General features: G+C 47.4%; 1 protein-coding gene across 2 annotated transcripts in view; it reads right to left on the bottom strand.

Moving 5' to 3' along the window:
* Window positions 1–18,954, bottom strand: part of CMTM7 (CKLF like MARVEL transmembrane domain containing 7) — a 42,009-nt gene extending 23,055 nt beyond the window's left edge. For both annotated transcript variants that reach the window (XR_003761615.2, XM_029071226.2), the window contains exon 1: window positions 18,752–18,954. Coding sequence is in view for 1 of the 2 variants with exons in the window: in XM_029071226.2 (XP_028927059.1) it covers window positions 18,752–18,919 (168 nt within the window). In the remaining variant the exon portion in view is untranslated. The remainder of the gene's footprint in view (window positions 1–18,751) is intronic.
* Between the last annotated feature and the right edge of the window lie 351 nt (window positions 18,955–19,305).

Below are 19,305 nucleotides of genomic sequence, written 5' to 3'. Positions count from 1 at the left end.
TACTGCTGTATTTTTGAGCACCCACAATGTGCTAAACGCTCTTCAGGCTATCACTTACTACGGACACACGTATTCCACAGGCTGACCCAACAGCACATTTACAAATATGGTATAAACACATACTCATTGGTTGCCATGGTTCATTTTAGGTTTTAATTTCCATTCTTGTTTTCTGCTTTTTCTGTTTGTATAATTTTTTTCCCATTTGGTAGACTGAGCAAAGTTTTGCTGAGTCACACATGACTTGGTGGAAACTTTCCACCAGACTGTAAGCTCCTTGAGGGTAGGGATTGTGTCTATCTACGCTTATGTGCTCTCCCAAATGCCTACTATAGTACTCTGCCTAAAGCAAGCACTCGATATAGTCTCCTGATTGAGAACCATGGGAACCTGGGAGAAGGCAGAATTTGCCCCAGAAACCTCAGTTACTGTATATGATGCCAAGAGCATCTGTCACCCAGACTCTCTTCGGGGTGGGCAAAAGAAGAAGCACAGCCTTGTGGAAAGAGCATGTGCTTGGGAGGCAGAAGACCTGGATTCTAATCCTGGCTCTGCCACTTACCTGCTATGTGACTCTGGGCAAGTAAATTAACTTCTCTGAGCTTCCATTTCCTCATCTGTAAAATGAGGATTAAACAAACACCTGTTCTCCCTCCCACTTCTCCCCTACATTGTGAGCCCTATTTGGGACAGAGACTGTGTCTGACCTGGTTATCTGTGCCTACCTCAGGGCTTGGTACACAGGGCTTAAATACCACAAAAAAAAAACCCAACAGTTGGGGCAGAGCAGGCAACAGATGGAAGTCAGGTTGAACCACTGGCTTGGAGAGGAATGTCAATTGGAGGGGTTGGGAAAGACAGCAGGGTCCAAGGAAGCTCAACCTCTGTGGCATCTCAATTGTTAGGGGTGGGGACTCAGAGAGCAGAAGCTTCGCTCTGACATCTCCCCGTCTCCCAAGACTGAGGCTCTGCTACTTACTTCCCTGCCCTTCCCCACGGGGCAATGAGGAGGAGCTGGAGCAGTGGCTCAGTTGAGTTACTGACATCCCTGTGATCCCGTGACCCTACCTGCCTCGGCCAAGTGCTCCTCTAGGATGGAGCCAAGAGGTCACGGTGACTCGGGATGGGCCCACCCGCTCCTACCCTCCCTTCCTCTCCTGCCACCCCGCATGGAAGGAAATATTCGGAGTCCCAGTCACCAAGATGGGTGGGGTCCCAGGCACAGGGTCCAAGGAAATGACTCCAATTGTCCCCGTCCTAGGGAAAGAACCTGGTCTTGGGAAGTACTGTGACACCCCTGAATATCTGTACCATTGCCTCCTTTAATGGAAGGGAGCTAGTCAGGACAAAGCAAAAATTAGAGAAGCAGTGTTGCCTAATGGATAGAGCATGAGCCTGGGAGTCAGAAGGACCTGGGTTCTAATCTCACCTCTGCCACTTGTCTGCTGTGAGACCTTGGGCAAGTCATTTCACTTCTCTGTGCCTCAGTTCCCTCATTTGTAAAATGGGGATTAAGACTGAGAGCCCTAAGTGGGACATGGACTTGTACAACCAGATTAGCTTATATCTACTTCAGTGCTTAAAACATTGTCACATATTAAGCACCTAACAAACACCACAATTATTATTATTATTACTGTTATTGTCAACTGGAAGACTGGGTCCCCACTGGGCAGAGGAAAGAGGTGGTCCCAGTCTCCTGTGGGTAATGGGCAGGAGGAAGTTCTGAGCCATCAGAACTTGGAAAGAACCACTGTTGCACATGAGGAGAAGTGCACTGGTGCACTTGAGGAGAAGAAAGCAAGAGAGAAGAACCTAAACATCTGCCCTGAATAAGCACAGAGAGGACACAAGAGGGTTAACTGAACCCAAGTGATTGCCAGATGGAAACTCAAGTTCATTGAGTAGCTCCATTCAGTTGCTCCAGCAGCCCCAGGCTCTGAAAGCTGCTTGCTAATTGTCACCTGTTTCTCCAGGAGCTGGATTTAGTGCTGGAGAAAAACTGGCTTTTTTCCCAGAAGAAAGCCTAGCTTTTTCCTCCTGTGAAGCAGATGTGCTGCTTAGATCTCTTTGCTGTCCTCTTCTCAGCTTGCGAATACACAGTGGATCGATTTCTAAAATGTAGCATTTTGGGGACAGTTTGGCAGCATTTTCTCCCATTGTCCCCCATGCTGATTTTTCTCTCCCCTAAAAGTCATGTTGCACCTGCTAGTCTCTGGTTTTAGCCTGAATATTGCCAATAAGCGATTGCAAAAAAGGAGGCTCTTATATTTTAATCTTTCCTCTCTCATTTCTAACCTCTTCCTCCCTGGGTTGATATAAAACTAGCTAATGAACCACTGTTTTCCAGAATTCTTCCACTCACTGCTCACCTAACTGGCTACCAAACTACTTCCCCACCTTCCTGCAGCCACAAGGACTCAACCTAAGTAGGAAGTACAAAAAGAACCTGTCAATCAACTCTGAGGCAAACCTACCTAGAGGAAATTATCACACCCATCAGTGGGGATGGGGTGGGAGGGAAAGAGACAACAGTGCAGTCAGAAATCAACGCTGCAAAGGGTGAGGTGGGTTCTTCATTTTCACAACCAACTCTCAAATCTCCCTCACGCTGATGGGGATGAAGTTTTTAATAGATAAATGACATTCTGAGTTTATCCCCCCCAAATCTCATGTTAATCATTCATCTTGATCTCCTTCCCTGCCCCGTTTCCCCCCGTTTAAAACATGAAAAAAATTGGCATAATGCTTGCCAACTCCTTCTCTCAAGGGACTGCTGAAAGGATGGTTATCTGGGGGGGGGGGGGGAGTGGAAGATTAAAGCAACTGGGAGTTAAGATTTCTTAATAATAATAATGTTGGTATTTGTTAAGCGCTTATTATGTGCAGAGCACCGTTCTAAGGGCTGGGGTAGATACAGGGCCATCAGGTCGTCCCACGTGAGGCTCACAGTTAATCCCCATTTTACAGATGAGGGAACTGAGGCCCAGAGAAGTGAAGTGACTTGCCCAAGGTCACACTGCTGACAAGTGGCTGAGCCGGGAGTCGAACTCACAACCTCTGACTCCAAAGCCCAGGCTCTTTTCCACTGAGCCGCGCTGCTTCCCTTCAGGGCAATGAAGGGGTTTTGGAAAAGAGAATGCTGATGGACTGTTTTCCATACCCACAGAGGACCAAACCAGAGGAAATGGACTTCACTTACCACCAGAGAGAATTCTGTGGAAAAAGTTTTCTTGACTGAGAGGGGAAAAGAACAACAACAGACTGATGTGTTAGGTTGTACACAGTTCATTCTTTGAGATCGTTAAGAAAAATTGCCACAGCTTTGGAATGTATAGTTATTTCCCTGCTGGAGGCAAAGGAGGTGATCTTTCCCTTCCAGTTGATTCTATGATGTAGCAACAACTATAACAACAGTAATACTAATAACACCCTCAGTGTCCCAAACCCTGCAGATTTCAGTTTGACTCTGGCCAGCCAGAGCCGAGCATTTCAAGCATTACTTCAACAACAGAATCAACCTGTTCAAACTTCTGGCAGGTCTCACTTAGGCTTGAGGTTGTAAACAGCTGGCCTAGCGGAAACAAGGCATGGCGGGTTTCTGGGCCAACAGGCCATCACTGGGGCAGTCAGCCAGAACATACTGAGGTGAAAGGCAGTATAAGTGTCTAGTCCTCTGAGTTAAGCCTCAGAGGCCAGCTAAGGCTGCGAAAACCCCTAATAATGATAATTGTGGTATTTGTTAAGCACTTAATATGTGGTAAGTACTGTACTAAGCACTGTAGTAGATACAAGAGAATCAGGTCCCACATGGGGCTCACAGTCTCAGTAGTTGGGAGAAAAGGTATTGAATTCCCATTTTGCAAAGAAGGGAACTGAGGCACAGAGAAGCTAAGTGATTTGCCCAAGGTCACACAGCAGGTCTGTGGCAGATCTGGGATTAGAACACCACATCCTCTGACTCCCAAGCCTGTGCTCTTTCCACTAGTCAATGCTTTGGATGCCCCAGCAATTGGGCATCTTGAGATAGGAGGGTGAGGATGGACGGTGGGTTAGGCCTTCTTTCTGACGGGTGGCATCGCAATGGTGCCGTGTTTTTTTCTTGCCTGGTGGGACCATGACATGCCCCAGTCTGGACAGGGTTCAAGGCTGTGCAAGGAGGGGGCCTCTGCTGTATGGGGGTGAGGGCCTTGGATAGTCCATCAGAGTGAGCCTCACTGGGGCCTGACTCCTCATCTCCTTGACTCTCAGCTCCTGCAAGCGGGAATGATGTGGCCAATTCTGCCCCTGGATGATCCAAGCTTTCCCCTTCAACTTAAAGATGCAGGTGAAGGCTGACCAGGAACTCCACTTGGGACAAGGATGGTTGTCTGACCTGGTTAACCTCTATCTACCCCAGTCCTTAGAACAATGGTTGACACAGTATAAGTACTGAATAAATATCACAGTTATTAAGAGGACAGAGGATGTGTGCATAATGAATTCCTTATACTCTGCTAAAAGCCTTGAGAACAAAAGGAAAGTAATCTCTGTTTTGTTATATCAGTTCCCAGGAGATATGGATCTCAAAGGCAAACCCCACCGTTAGAAGGCTAGTCATCATCAAAAACCACTTTATTTTAGAGGGAGGGCATGGTAAGAAAGCCATGGCAGATATATAAATTGGGACCCCAACTTGGCCAAAGGAATACTCCTTTTAGTTCCTCATACTGATCTGGGTCCACTGCCATGCTATTCTATAAATAAAAGAAGGAAAATAGCTCCAGCAGCTGTTGAGGAGAAAAAGCGTTTGGGAGTGTGCCCCAGTAGTGTTTCCTCTGGCAGCCTGTGCTGCATGTGCATGGGAATAGTGCCTCTGGAACAAAAGTTGCTTGATGAAATGTTATCAGCATTTCACCCGGCACTTTCAACAAATTTTCCTCATGCTGGCCTAGGGGAACCCCAGGCCTTCACCCAGGGGTGCAGGGAGGTCTGAAGTTGCTTCAGAAGGCCCGTGCTTTGTTCGGAGACAACCCCTTCCCCTCACCCACCCCTATATCCTGGGGCTGGAGACAGCATATTTGGGATCCTTTCAGGTTCTGATGAGTTTAGAGAGTGTCCAAGAGAGGAGACAACTGAAACAGGGCCACCTGAAGCCTTCCCCTCCCTCCGAGTCTATTAGAAAGCCAAAGAAATCACCAAACCAACCAAGAACTGGAGTTCCCAAACCATGAGGCACCCTTTTTTCCCCTCACACTTCCATCCAAGACATCTGCAGGCTGGACCCAGCCCCTCAAAGCCACTGAACCCAAACCCAAAAAGATGGTCAAAGTGGCATCTGTGCTTGCCGACCCACAAATCGGATCATGCCTGCACTCCTTCCAGGGGCGGGGGCCAGAATTTTACTTGACCCCCTCAATTCTCTCAACTGCATCTAAGTCGGGTTCCCTTCCCATTTTGATATGTGAGAAGCTGAATCAGAGAGTGGTGTGACATGCCTAAATCCATTCAAGGAATGAATGACTGAGACAGGAATAGAACTGCTAACCACTTATGGCTTCTTCCCTTTTATTAAAAAAAGTAAAATAAAAATGGAAAACTTCCAATTTGGAGACAGCCCAAGGCACTGGGCTAATGCTAATTTTAATTTCAGTTCTGATTATTTCACAGATTTTTAAAAGTCCACTGCTAAATGAAGCTAAGAAGTGTGGAAGAAATGAATAAACCAAACCCTCCTAAACCTTCCACAAACCTAAGTTCTCCTTCATTGTAATTATAAAATTTCATACAAAAGACATCTTAGGACCTGTAATTATAATTCTCTCCATTATGCTTAATTTTCCCAATCCCCTAATGGGTAAAGTTTTCTAGCTTGCCACAGTGCATTTCTAAGCATCTTGAAGAATCCCTCAGTGAGAATTAGTTCCTGCAGGTCACAAGGCTAATCTGTTTCATACACAGGAAGGAGACGCAGAAAGCATCCTGACTTTGCAAAGACTGTTAGAAAAGTAATCTGTATCTTTGCAAATTCTAAAGCATTCCTACAAACAACTCCCAGAGACTGGGTTTCCCAAAAACCAGATTAAACTGAGTTGCCTTTACCTCTTCCCAGGCATGCATTTGAGCCTTGATGTCTTATCTCTGATCTTTGTATAGAGCATCTCAGGATTTACTAAGCACAGCCTTGATTTGGGGAGTTTGGGGACATTTCAATCGCCTTTTATAGGATGCCCAGAGGTAGTTCTTAATTGGATTGTAAGTTTTGATCTTTTGTCTCCATTGAGCCACCTTGGAGTTGCTTATCTAAGGCCTCTCTGGCTTCACAGCTCCATTTTTCTCAGTAGCACAACCAGAAAAGTTCAGAAAAGCCAGAAATGTTTCTCATTATGAGTAAGCCATGAAGATAGATTTGGAAATAAAGACTGAATTGCAATTGCACTTCAAGGAAGATAAAGGTGAGGCAGTCCTCTCCCTGAAAAGTCACTGTGGAATTAAGAGTCGAAGAGCACAAGTTTAAAAACAGCTTTTGAATCTGCTGTGACTCCAATTTTATAATCCCATGGGAGAAAACCCAAATCTATTAGGCAAAATTAAATGTTGTCCAATTTTTAAAGCATGGGTTCTCGTCACCAAATACATCAGAGAAATTGTCCAAAGAGCGATTTTTAAAAAAACAAAACCAACAACTAAAAATTAAGTTTACATTTAGCCGCTCTGTTCTGTTCACGGTTTCAAATCTGGGGTGGCTTTTGCAATTCCCCCGGATCTGCTCCGCCAAAGACCGAAATGCAAATTTGAGTTCCACAGTTTTCTCTCCTTTGCCATTTAGCTTTCCGAGGCATGTGGGTGCCATGAGCTTCTTTGAATAACAACTGGGTTTTGTGGGAGATGGGGCATGTTATGAGTGGCAAAACTAGCTCAGCCAAAGGTAGGACAATGGGAGAGGTGGGGCGGGGCTAGTTTTGGATTGGGGGTTGATATAATATGTGTAGGGATTTATTCTGAGCCTTCCACTGCTCAAATGGGAGTTTTTTTTTTAAGTGCCACCCAATATGGAAGTGAGGGGGCCCACTCAGAACCCAGCTCTGCCACAGGCTCAGGAGTTTGAAGACACCCTATTTTTTACCTCTTTCAAACCCATGTCTGTTAAACAATAAGGCTAAAGTGCTGGAAAACCAGTGCCTGCCTTCCAGAAAATGTCTTTGGATGTGGCGTCCGTGCTTTACCAGAAGTTAAAAATGATATGGCCACCATATTTTTTATCATCTTGACATTGTTTGTAATTCCTTTGAAGGAAGCTGGAAAAATAATTCTGTTTCCTATTGATTTTGTTATTTCTGTTGAACACTGATTTTCTTCTTTTACTCCCAAGGGAGTTGAAAAATAACAGAACTGTTTCAGTTTGACAACAGAACTATTTAAAAGTTACCCAGCACCTTATCTATCACTCCCTCAGAATGGCATGAAAACTGGGAAGGTAAAGTTCATTCTTGGGAAAATGTCTCTGAAGGCTGGCTAAAGCCATAAGTAACTATTCCTGAACCTTGCAGTGTATCTTTTTTTAGCATATTAGCAGAGACAAATATATTTCCAACTGCGGGCATTGATGAGATCTCGCACTCTTGTTGCTATGTGTAACTGTCAGCTGAGGTGAAGATCATTGCAGAAAGAGCTCACTTTCTTAGAGAAAAATGGGAAGTAATAGATTTTCCTGATTAATAAGAAACTTCCATCTCTGGTTCATGTCACACATATGGCTAATACTGTGGCTAAAATATGATGATTTTGACCCCCCTCCCCCCAAGGCCATAAGGTTGTTGTGGGCAGGGCACACGTCTACCAACTCCGTTACATTGTACTATCCCAAGTGCTTAGTAGAGTGCTCTGTACACACTAAGCACTCAATAAATACAACTGACAACTGATTGATGTACATACAGAACTTTTTAATGGTATTTGTTAAGCACTTACTATGTGCCAGGCACTGTTCTAAGCACTGAGGTAGATACAAGGTAATCAGGTTGGACACAGTCCATGTCCCACATGGGGCTCACAATCATAACCCCCATTTTACAGATGAGGTAACTGAGGCACAGAGAAGGTAAGTGACTTGCCCAACATCACAAAGCAGAAAAGTGGCAGAGCCAGGACTAGAACCCGAGTTCTTCCGATTCCCCAGGCCTGTGTTCTATTCACTAGGCCACACTGTGTCTCTCAATTTTCTCAGTATCAATCAATAGTATTTATTCAGCTCTTACCATGTGCAGAGCACTGTACTAAGTGCTTGGGAGAGTACTATACAAGAGAATTAGCAGATATGGTCCCTGCCCATAATAAGCAGGGTTGGAATAATGAGGAGATTCAGAATACTACCGTAGCTAATGAAAATGCAAAACTCATTATTAAAATTGGGTGTCTATCAGAGGGTCAAAAATGATCCCTGATCATTATTTTCGTCTGGAAGACGGAGAGGGAAATTATCTGTATTTTACTGTTGAGGAAACAAGCCCAGAATGACTGAGTGATCTGGCCAAAGGCACTTGGCAAGTATGAGGCAAAACCAGAACTAGAAGCCAAAGCTATTGAAGTCTTAGGCCTTAGTTCAGTTCTCTGAGCCAAACCACTTGATGATTTAAAGAACTGCTCAGGATGAAAATGAGGATGCCCAATGAGCCCAGCGCAAAAACAAAACCACTGAACCAGTGCGGTGACAAAGAGAAACAACATTTCACAGACAGCAGGTCAAAGGAAATCTTGTGTCTCCAGACTTTCTGCCAGGACAAGTGAGGAAGAAGCCAAAGAGAGGGGAAACAGATGAAACCAGACGGACGGGCAGGCTCTGGGATCAACAGCACTCTCTGCGGAGGTGGAGGTGGAGAGGGACCTTAGAGATTAATTTAAATGAACACTGACCTACCTAGAGAGGTGAAGTGGTTAAGGCCACTTGACAAAACCTAGAGAACTGATCATTCCAATGGCCCAAATTCAGAATTGCTCAACACCAGAATCCTCAAGGCAGAAAGGACTACTGCTCCCGTTTAAAGTGGGCACAGGAATCTTGGGTTTTTAACTAGGACAGAGACCAAACCTCAAAAGGGCAAGATGACATCAATGGAGAGCACGCTGCTCCTGCTCCTTCCTAACTAGACTGTCTAGGTTCCCAGAAGTTGGTCCCTCAGAACACACTGGGCCAAGCGGGAATGCAATCAGGTCTCCTCCAGAGGTCGACTTAGAGCGCTGATGCCCAGGAATACCCCAGATTAGCCCCAAACAGATATAAATGCCCCCCTCCCGGACCAGTTGGTCCCTTTGGGGCTGCTGCAGATTGGGGTGGACACCCAGGGCCCGCCCCAGTCTGGATCTACACTCCCATGGCTGATTATTGTTTCTCCAAACAGGCTGGCGGAGAGGGTGGAGGCTCAATAGCCAGTTGTCTGACTGCCTTCATCCCTGCTACCTGTACTGCATTTCCTAGGCATCACAGGCTGGGGAAAAGCAGTGTCCAGCAGGCTGCCTACTGCCAGAAAGAGTGGGCAGTTGATGAGGGGAAGTGCGGGCCAAACTCGTTCCTTTTCTTTTCTGTGTCGGCTGGCTCTCACACCTGCTCACTGTAACGTCCGTGGTGCCAGCTGGAATTCTCCCCATCATAACTGAGCTAGGGGCTTGGATGTTAGCTGGCTGTCCCCGTGTCCCCATGCATGCTGCCCAGGGAGAAAGCACGTGGCCTAGTGGATAGAGCATGCGCCTGGGAGTCAGAAGGACCTGGGTACTAATCCCAGCTCCACCACTTATCTGCTGGGTGAACTCAGGCAAGCCGCTTCACTTCTCTGTGCCTCAGTTAAAATGGGGATTAAGACTGTGAGCGCAATATGAGACAGGGACTGTGTCCAACCCAATTACCTTGTATCTACCCCAGTGCTCAGTACAGTGCCTAGCACATAGTGAGTGCTTAACAAATACCACTATTATTATTCTTACTCTAGTTTACACAATTTTGTAAACTTGTGTTTATCTTTTTTTAAACATGAATTTCTGGCTTTCAGAATTTAGTGAATTAAGAGATACCCTGGATGACAGAGTGGCAAATGTAAAATGGTAGAAATCGTCCTCAGGAAATTTTAAAGGTTTCCATGAAAATTAGCTGTACATTTAAAAAAGAAAACCTCTCCTCAAGAGAGATGGAAATAATACTGCATCTGATGTAGAACAGAGATGATACCTAAAAGCCATGTGTCCTTTCCCTATCCAAGGAGGTGGAGTGCCTCTGGAAGTGGGGAATCAATCCATGTTATTTATTGAGCACTTAGCACAGCAGTAAGCATTTGGGAGAGAACAATACAAAAAGGGTAGGTATAGAAGACAGATGAGCCCTGCCACAGGGAGCTGATAAACTAGAGAGGTAGACAGATAAAAAAATAATTTACAGCTAGATTTATTCATAAGTGCTGTGGGAGGGGTGAATATCAAAGTGCTTAAGGGAACAGACCCAAGTACATTAGGTGACACAAAAGGGAGAGTTTAGTCAGGGAAGGCCTCTTGGAGGAGATGTGATTTTAGTGGGACTTTGAAGATCGGAAGAGAGGAGGAATGGGGCCCTGTGTTCCACCAAAGGTTGCGGGGAGGGGAAGCCTCCTTAGGGATAGTACAAGGAGACAGGAAGGCCATCTTAAAGATACTTTCTTTTTGCAAGGCAAGTGGGAACCCTTCCTCACCCCAACACTCACTGTATGTGACAGGACCTAGCCCAGAGCTTCCCTGAAACTGCAGAGACAACAAAATGCACAGTAAGCTTAGATAAAACTGCCCAGGAGTCTCTGAATCAATCATACTTATTGAGCGCTTACTGTGTGCAGAGCACTGTACTAAGTGCTTTGAAGAGTACAACAGAGTTGATGGACACATCCCTGCCCAAAATGAGCTTACAGACTAGAGGGGAGAGGGAGTCTAGAGTCTGCAGCCTAGCTCACCAGTCTTCTAGACTGTGAGCTCACTGTGGGCAGGGAATGTGCCTACCAACTCTGTTGTACTCTCCCAAGCACTTAGTACAGTGCTGTGCACACAGTACACATCAAGAAATATGATCGATTGATTGACTGTTTGCTTCACATCCTCTAACTAGCTGGGGATTTCCCAATCAATCTCCACTGCTCCTTCAGAAGCTCTTCCCCCACACCCAAGGCAAAAACCACTTTGAGAGGCATGATCACCTTCTGATGAGCCATCTAAACCACCATATGTTAAAATGTTTTCGCTCCCTTAAATATTGATAAGGACATATGCCAAAGTGGTGAGGCTCCATTTTACAGAGCTTCATAAAACAATCTAGAAATAGGAATGTGCAGGTCAAGTTTGTACTGGATACTGTTTCCCAGTGGCAAAACGTAAATGGGGATAAACTGTAGGAAAACCTCAGAGCGCTTGGTGAACAGGCCAAAAAAATGGCAGATAAGCTTGAATGTGAACAAGTGTCTGATAATGAATATAAGGGAAAAGAATCCAAATTACCAGTGTGTAGTGGTAAGCTCTGAGATATCAATCACGACTCAAGAAAGAGAACTCGGTCACTGTTGACTGTTCTTTTAAATCTCTGGGGCAGTGTGTGGCAATAGCCCCATCAGAAAGGCCACCAAGTGCTTGGCATCACCAGGAAGGAGGTAGAAAACAAAAACAGGGTTTTGCCAGTCTATAAAACCACCTTACCCACACAGTTCTGGTTGCTGCACCTCTGAAAAGACAGAATAATGCTGGAAAAGGTAAAGAGAGGGGCAAATGGTAAACAGGAGGGGAGAAATGTTTCAGGAAGTACTTAAAAAATTATGGAAAGATAAAGCCTTGAGAATTTAGATCATGAAAGTGCTATTCATCACATCCCATAACACCAAGACAAAGGGATGGCCACTGAAGCTTGAATTTTTAAAAAAGTACTTCTTTACACAGTGAATGGTAAACTGGGAGAATTAGTACAGAAAGTTACGTAGACAGGAAATATTAGCAGGGGTTGGAAAAATTGATGGATTAAACAATCAAGAGTGGGTTATGAGAGGAGAGTTGGTATGAGGAGGGAAAATTTAGAGGTGTTAGATGCACTCTGTCTAAACATTAGGAGGGATATCAAGGATAAGGACCATTACATCTTCTCCCAACACTCCTGTTGCTACAAGCAGAGACAAAATACTGGGCTGAATGGACCTCTTATGTTTGCCCAAAACACCAAGGAGTCAGAATGGGTGAGAGCTCAGATATTCTGGATTCCCAGTTACAAACTCTTTCTACTTCAGGCAATCAACAATGTATTTGGGGCTCTAGTCCAAATAAACACACACACACAAACCCCCAACAACACACTGCATTTACTACAGATCTAGATTGTCCATAGTATATTTAAGCCAGGAATGTCATATTTGATGAATGCTGTTGAACCAGATTGTTTTCAGAGTGTGGTTGGAGGAAGGTGTTAAGTACAGAGGAGTTAAAACTTTCCCTGGTGTTTTATCTTGATGTTTGTGTGTGTGTGTGTGTGTGTGTGTGCATGTGCAGGCACAGGCATGTGCAAAATGTGGTTAGGACAGTGGGTCTCACAATGACCTTTTCAGGCACACACATACACACACAGAGGTGAACTTCATTGAGAGTGATGTCTTCTTTGAATATGATTGACAACTCTCTGTATTGTGTGCATAAATGAATATATATGTATTTCCCCAATATGTAAATGAATATATATATATGAATATATATGTAAAACTGGGTAGGACCAAAAGCATTAGGAAGGGAGAACATATGCAGAAGAGAGCAAAGAATGAAAGTATCTAGTTCCATGTATAGAGAAGCAGCATGGCTCAGTGGAAAGAGCACGGGTTTGGAGTCGGGTCATGAGTTCGAATCCCAGCTTTGCCACTTGTCAGCTGTGTGACTGTGGGCAAGTCACTTAACTTCTCTGTGCCTCAGTTACCTCATCTGTAAAATGGGGATTAAGACTGTGAGCCCCCTGTGGGACAACCTGATTCCCGTCTCTACCCCAGCGCTTAGAACAGTGCTCGGCACATAGTAAGCGCTTAACAAATACCAACATTATTATTATTATTATTATTATTACAACCTGATTCCCCTGTATCTACCCCACTGCTTAGAACAGTGCTCTGCACATAGTAAGCGCTTAACAAATACCAACATTATTATTATTATTATTACTGTAAGCTCTCTGTGAGCAGGGAACCTATCTACCAACTCTGTTGTATTGCACTTTCCCAAGCGCTTAGTACAGCAAGTGCTCAAGAAATATGATTGTTTATTCCACTCCTCCATCTTCACCATGGAAATTTACTGGCCCCTCAGCATTTCATAAAGAAATATTCCCTCTTCCTCCGCTTCACTCCTTTCTTCCTGTCAAAGAAAGACATTGGCAGACATTTCTGTCTGCCAAATTATGGTCCCACCTCATTCAGGCCTGCTCTCATCATCCTTTGAAACACAAAGATGCACACACGCCCTCTCCACTTCTTCATATTCTCCCTCTCCTTCACAATCCAGCTCCAGTGTCTCCCAAGCACAGGCTTCTGGTCACTTCCCGTCCTTGCTCCGGTAGATGTCACCAAACAGTGACTCCTGGAAAGTTTTACTTGACCCTCTTTGGCAGCCACTTGGCTGCTAGTAATAGGGCTAGCTGGTAACCAGAACAGAGTTTGAATGGTAATAAATGTTATTTATCGCTTACTGTGTGCAGAACACTGTACTAAGCATTTGGGATAGTATACTGCAATAGAGTTAGTTGGTAATGCAATCCCTGTTTTCAAGGAATAATAATGTTGGTATTTGTTAAGCGCTTACTATGTGCCGAGCACTGTTCTAAGCGCTGGGGTAGACACAGGGGAATCAGGTGGTCCCACGAGGGTCTCACAGTCTTAATCCCCATTTTACAGATGAGGTAACTGAGGCCCAGAGAAGTGAAGTGACTTGCCCACAGTCACACAGCCGACAAGTGGCAGAGCTGGGATTCGAACTCATGACCTCTGACTCCAAAGCCCGTGCTCTTTCCACTGAGCCACGCTGCTTCTCTGGAACTTATGATCTATTCATGGTTCTGATATTTCCTCCTGTCATCCTCACTACTACCTATTTCATCTTGTTCTTTGACCTGCTCCCAACAATTGTAAGTAATTTGCCTGTCTTCTCCATTAATTTTCTTGTGGTCAGGAAGCATGTGTTTTTCTTCTATTGTACTCTCCCGAGCTCTTAGCACATTGCTCGGCACTCAGTAGGCCCTCAATAAAAACCACTGATTGATAGTTTGACTGCCTGTTTTAATACCTTTGATTCCAGCCTTTCATTTCAACTTCCCTCCTCCATCAGGTTTTTTCAGCACTGCTGCTAAGCAATAATTTTAACTGCTAATGTGATTTCATCTCCTTTCATTTTCCATTCTGGGATGGAGTGGCTAATGGCGAGTGAAATGCCTAACTGTGGAAAAGTGGAAAGAAGAGACCCAAGAGATCTGGTTTGAGAGACCTGCATCAAGGAGGTGTGGCTCTATCACAAATTTCTCTCCTCATCCTTGAGCATCTCCTCGGTGGCAAGTTGGGTTCGCTCCCTCCCAGGTTCAGCTCAAACCTGCAGCTGCACAAGGTCCCCTGGGGGAAAAGTGATTATATACATGTGTCTGTTATGTGTGGTTTGGTGACATCCAGGGAGGGGAAGTACAGAGGAAACTACTCTTAAATCTGATCAAATCTTCTCCATTCATTGCCCCTGACTATCCTGCCTCCCTTCTTGTTTCTCAAACGGACACATCAGCTGCAGCAGGAAAGAAATAGGGAATCAGAACATCTGAAAAAGGCAGAGCAGAAGCTTCTTCTGCCGGGCAGCCTTCCGGTGTGCACTGTACAACTACAGGACATGGTTAAGGATTTTGTTTCAAGTCTTTGGTCCTTCCTTCAGTCATCAGTGCGAAGAACACCACTAGAGCCCTCAAATGTAACCCCCATCCCCCCCATAAAAAAAAAGAGCCATAGCCGCCCAAGCTCTTAGTGCACACTGCTAGCCACAACATCTTCTGTGGCTTCCTCAGTCGTTTTCTCCCAAGCAGCTGCTCAGTTAGCTTTATCTGCTCATGCACCCAACTCCCTAATCAAGCCTCCGTCATCAAGCTCTTGAAAGAACTGCCCTTCGGATCCTAGACGACCCTATCCATGACCCGGTGAACCCACTCCAAGCTCAATCTTTCCTGCTGCAGAATTATTACAAGCCCCGGGCTAAGGTTGGCCATTCTGAAGATGGTTGTTCAGAGAGGGCGAAGAGGTGCGTCCGAGAGGTCAAAAAACATTTTGGGGGAAATGGCTCAAAGTAGGAAATGGGTTAGATCGGAGCAAGGACTGGGGAGAAATAGATCTTGGTGGATGGAAAGCACACCACCAAGGTGACCTTCATCCACTGGCCCTCCCTCGGCAGGCCAAATTCGATCGTATTTATTGAGCGCTGTGTGCAGAGCACTGTACCTTCGAAAAGACAGAATAATGCTGGAGAAGGTAAAGAGGGGGCAAATGGTAAACAGGAGGGGAGAAACTTTTGAAGAAGTACTTAAAAAATTAGGGAACGAGAAAGCCTTGAGAATTTCGATCATGAAGTTGCTATTCATCACATCCCATAACACCAAGACAAAGGGATGGCCAGTGAAGCTTGAATTTTTTAAAAAGTACTTCTTTACACAGTGAATGGTAAACTGGGAGAATTAGCACAGAAAGTTATGTAGACACAAGTTGGGAGAGGAGAATACAACAACAGACACATTCTCAGCCCACAAGGAGCTCAGAGTCTAGAGATGTAACAAAGTCTCAAGAAGTCTCAAGATGTTACAAGTCTCAAGAAACCCCTCATCCCGGGACCAAGCTCCCTGGAAGCCCCCGGCCAGCAGGGAGCTCCTGGGCCGGCGGTTCTTCTTCTTCTTCTTATTAACAACAATCGTATTTATTATTAATTGCATTTATTGAGCGCCTACTGTGTGCAAAGCACTGTACTAAGCCCTTGGGAAAGTACACTACAACATCAAACACATTCAGCATGGCCTAGTGGACAGAGCAGGGGCCTGGGAGTCAGAAGGTAATGGGTTCTAATGCAGCCTCCGCCACCTGTCTGCTGGGTGGCCTTGGGCAAGTCACTTGACTTCTCTGTGCCTCAGTTCCCTCATCTGTAAAATGGGGGTTAAGACCGCGAGCCCTATGCGGGACAGGGACTGTATCCAACCCAATTTGCTCGTAACCACCCCGGTGCATAGTAGAGTGCCTGGCGCATAGTAAGCGCTTAACACACACGAGTCCCTGCGCACAAGCTTGCAGGGCCGCAAACACGCACGTGTGTGGGGAGAGGAAGCTGCGGGACGAAAAGGGGAACGAACGGCCGCAGCCTCCGCCTGCAGCTCAGGCGTATTTATTGAGCGCTTACTCTGTGCAGAGCACTGTACTAAGTGCTTGGAATGTACAATTCGGCATCAGATAGAGACCATCCCTGCCCAACAACGGGCTCACAGTCTAGAAGGGGGAGACAGAGAACAGAACAGGGAGTCAGGCATCAATGCCATCAAAATAGATAATTAGAATCATAGATATAGACCCAGCGTTAATAAAATAGAGTAATAAGTAATATATATACAAGTATAATAATAGTGATGATGGCATTTGGCATCAATAATGGCATATGCACAAGTGCTTTGGGGAGGGGAAGGGGGAAGAGCAGAGGGCGGGAGAAGGGGGGATGGGGAGGGGAGGAGGAGCAGAGGGAAAGGGGGGGGCTCAGTCTGGGAAGGCCTCCTGGAGGAGGTGAGCTCTCAGTAGGGCTTTAAAGGGGGGAAGAGAGTTAGTTGGGGGGATGTGAGGATGGAGGGCATTCCAGGACAGAGGTAGAATGTGGGGCAGATTGGGGCAGGGGTGGAGGGACAGAGGGACGGCGGGACAGAGGGCCACCGGAGTGTGGGGGTGGGAAGGGGGGCAGTGGCCGGACAAGCTCTATTTATTTTGTTAATGAGGTGCACATCCCCTCGGTTCTATTTAGATAAGCAGCGTGGCTCAGTGGAAAGAGCCTGGGCTTGGGAGTCAGAGGCCATGGGTTCGAATCCCTGCTCCGGCACGTCTCAGCTGTGTGACTTTGGGCAAGTCACTTCACTTCTCTGGGCCTCAGTGACCTCATCTGGAAAATGGGGGTGAAGACTGTGAGCTGCCTCCCCCGATGAGACCGTAAGCCCGTCAAAGGGCAGGGGCTGTCTCTATCTGTTGCCGACTTGTCCATTCCAAGCGCTTAGTACAGTGCTCTGCACATAGTAAGCGCTCAATAAATACTATTGAATGAGTGTGAGCCTCACGTGGGACAACCTGATTACCCTGTATCTATCCCGGCGCTTAGAACAGTGCTCTGCACATAGTAAGCGCTTAACAAATACCAATATTATTATTATTTCTCTTGATGATGTCTTGTTTTTGTCCTGTTTGGCTCCGCTGTCTGTCTCCCCCGTTTAGACGGCGAGCCCGTCAAGGGGCTGGGTTGGTCTCTATCGTGGCTCAGAGGAAAGAGCCCGGGCATGGGTCAGGGGTCGCGGGTTCTAATCCCCACAATGCCGCTAGTCATTGTGTGACCTCGGGCAAGTCACTTCACTTTTCGGGGCCTCAGTTACCTCGTCTGTAAAAGGGGGAGGAAGGCTGTGCGCTCCACGTGGGACCTCCTGATGATCTTATATCTCCCCCGGCGCTTAGAACAGTGCTCGGCACGTAGTAAGCGCTTAACAAATACCAACATCATTATTATTAGCTGTTGGCCACTTGTACATTCCCAGGGCTCCGTCCAGCGCTCCGCAGAGAGTGAGGGCTGAGTAACGTGGCTCAGTGGCAAGAGCCCGGGTTTGGGAGCCGGAGGTCACGGGTTCGAATCCCGACTCCGCCACCTATCAGCTGTGTGACCGTGGGCAAGTCACTTCACTTCCTCTGTGCCTCAGTTCCCTCATCTGGAAAAGGGGGATGAAGACTGTGAACCTCACGTGGGACCACCCGATGACCCCGTATCTCCCCCAGCGCTTAGAACAGCGCTCTGCACGTAGTAAGCGCTTAACAAATAGCAACATTATGGCTCAGTGGCAAGAGCCCGGGCTTGGGAGCCGGAGGTCGCGGGTTCGAATCCCGGCTCCGCCACCTATCAGCTGTGTGACCGTGGGCAAGTCACTTCACTTCTCTGTGCCTCCTTCCCATCCCCTCAGCACTGTACTCGTCCGCTCAGCTGTCTATTATTTTCATTACCCTATTTCTTTTGTGAATGAACTGTACATCGCCTCGATTCTATTTAGTTGCCATTGTTTTTACGAGATGTTCTTCCCCCCGACTGTATTTATTGCCCTTGTTCTCGTCCGTCCGTCTCCCCCGATTAGACTGTGAGCCCGTCAAAGGGCAGGGACTGTATCTGTTGCCGATCAGTCCAGTGCTCGGCACATAGTAAGCGCTCGATGAATACTCTTAATGAATGAATGGAAGGATGAAGCCTGTGAGCCTCACGTGGGACCACCCGCTGACCCTGCATCTCCCCCAGCGCTGAGAACAGCGCTCTGCACGTAGTAAGCGCTTAACAAATCCCAATGGTATTATTAAATACGATCGAAGGAAGGGATGAGAGGGTCGGGGAGGGGCAGGGGGAAACTTTCCGAGGAGGCCGGGGCGACGGACGGAGGGAGGGAGGGAGGGAAGGAGGGAGGGAGGGAAGGAGAAGCGCGCCCGCCCCCGCCCCCGCCCCCGCCCCCGCTCACCATCTGTCCGATCTTGAGCATGGCCGAGGAGGAGCGGGTGTAGCCCCGGTCCGGTCCTTCCAAGGTGGGCGGGGCCGGGCCGGGCCGGGGGCCGCCGCCGCCGCCGCCGCCGCCGCCGCCGCCGCCGCTGCTGGCCGTGGTGCGGACGAGCCCGGCTCCGTGAGACATCGCGCCCCGGAGCCGCCCGGACACACACACACACGCCCCGGGGACCGAGGGCCCGGGGACAAGGGGGCGGGGACGGGGCGGGGCCAAGGGGAGGGGCCGGGCCTGGAGAGGAGCCAATCGGACGGGAGGGACCGGAGGGAGGGGCGGGGCTAAGGGGAGGGGCGGGGACGGAGGGGCGGGGACGGAGGGGCGGGGCCTGGAGCGGGGCCAATCGAGCGGAGGGGGCGGAGGCAAGGGAGGGGAGGGGCCTGGAGCGGAGCCAATCGAATGGAGGGGGCGGAGCCGAAGGAGGGGCGGGGCCTGGAGCGGAGCCAATCGAGCGGAGGAGCCGGCCGGAGGGGCGGGGTCAGGGGGAGGGGCGGGGACGGAGGGGCGGGGACGGAGGG

This window comes from Ornithorhynchus anatinus, chromosome 8, assembly GCF_004115215.2.
Source record: "Ornithorhynchus anatinus isolate Pmale09 chromosome 8, mOrnAna1.pri.v4, whole genome shotgun sequence".
Taxonomy (NCBI): Eukaryota; Metazoa; Chordata; class Mammalia; order Monotremata; family Ornithorhynchidae; genus Ornithorhynchus; species Ornithorhynchus anatinus.
This window is presented reverse-complemented; position numbering and strand designations above follow the sequence as displayed.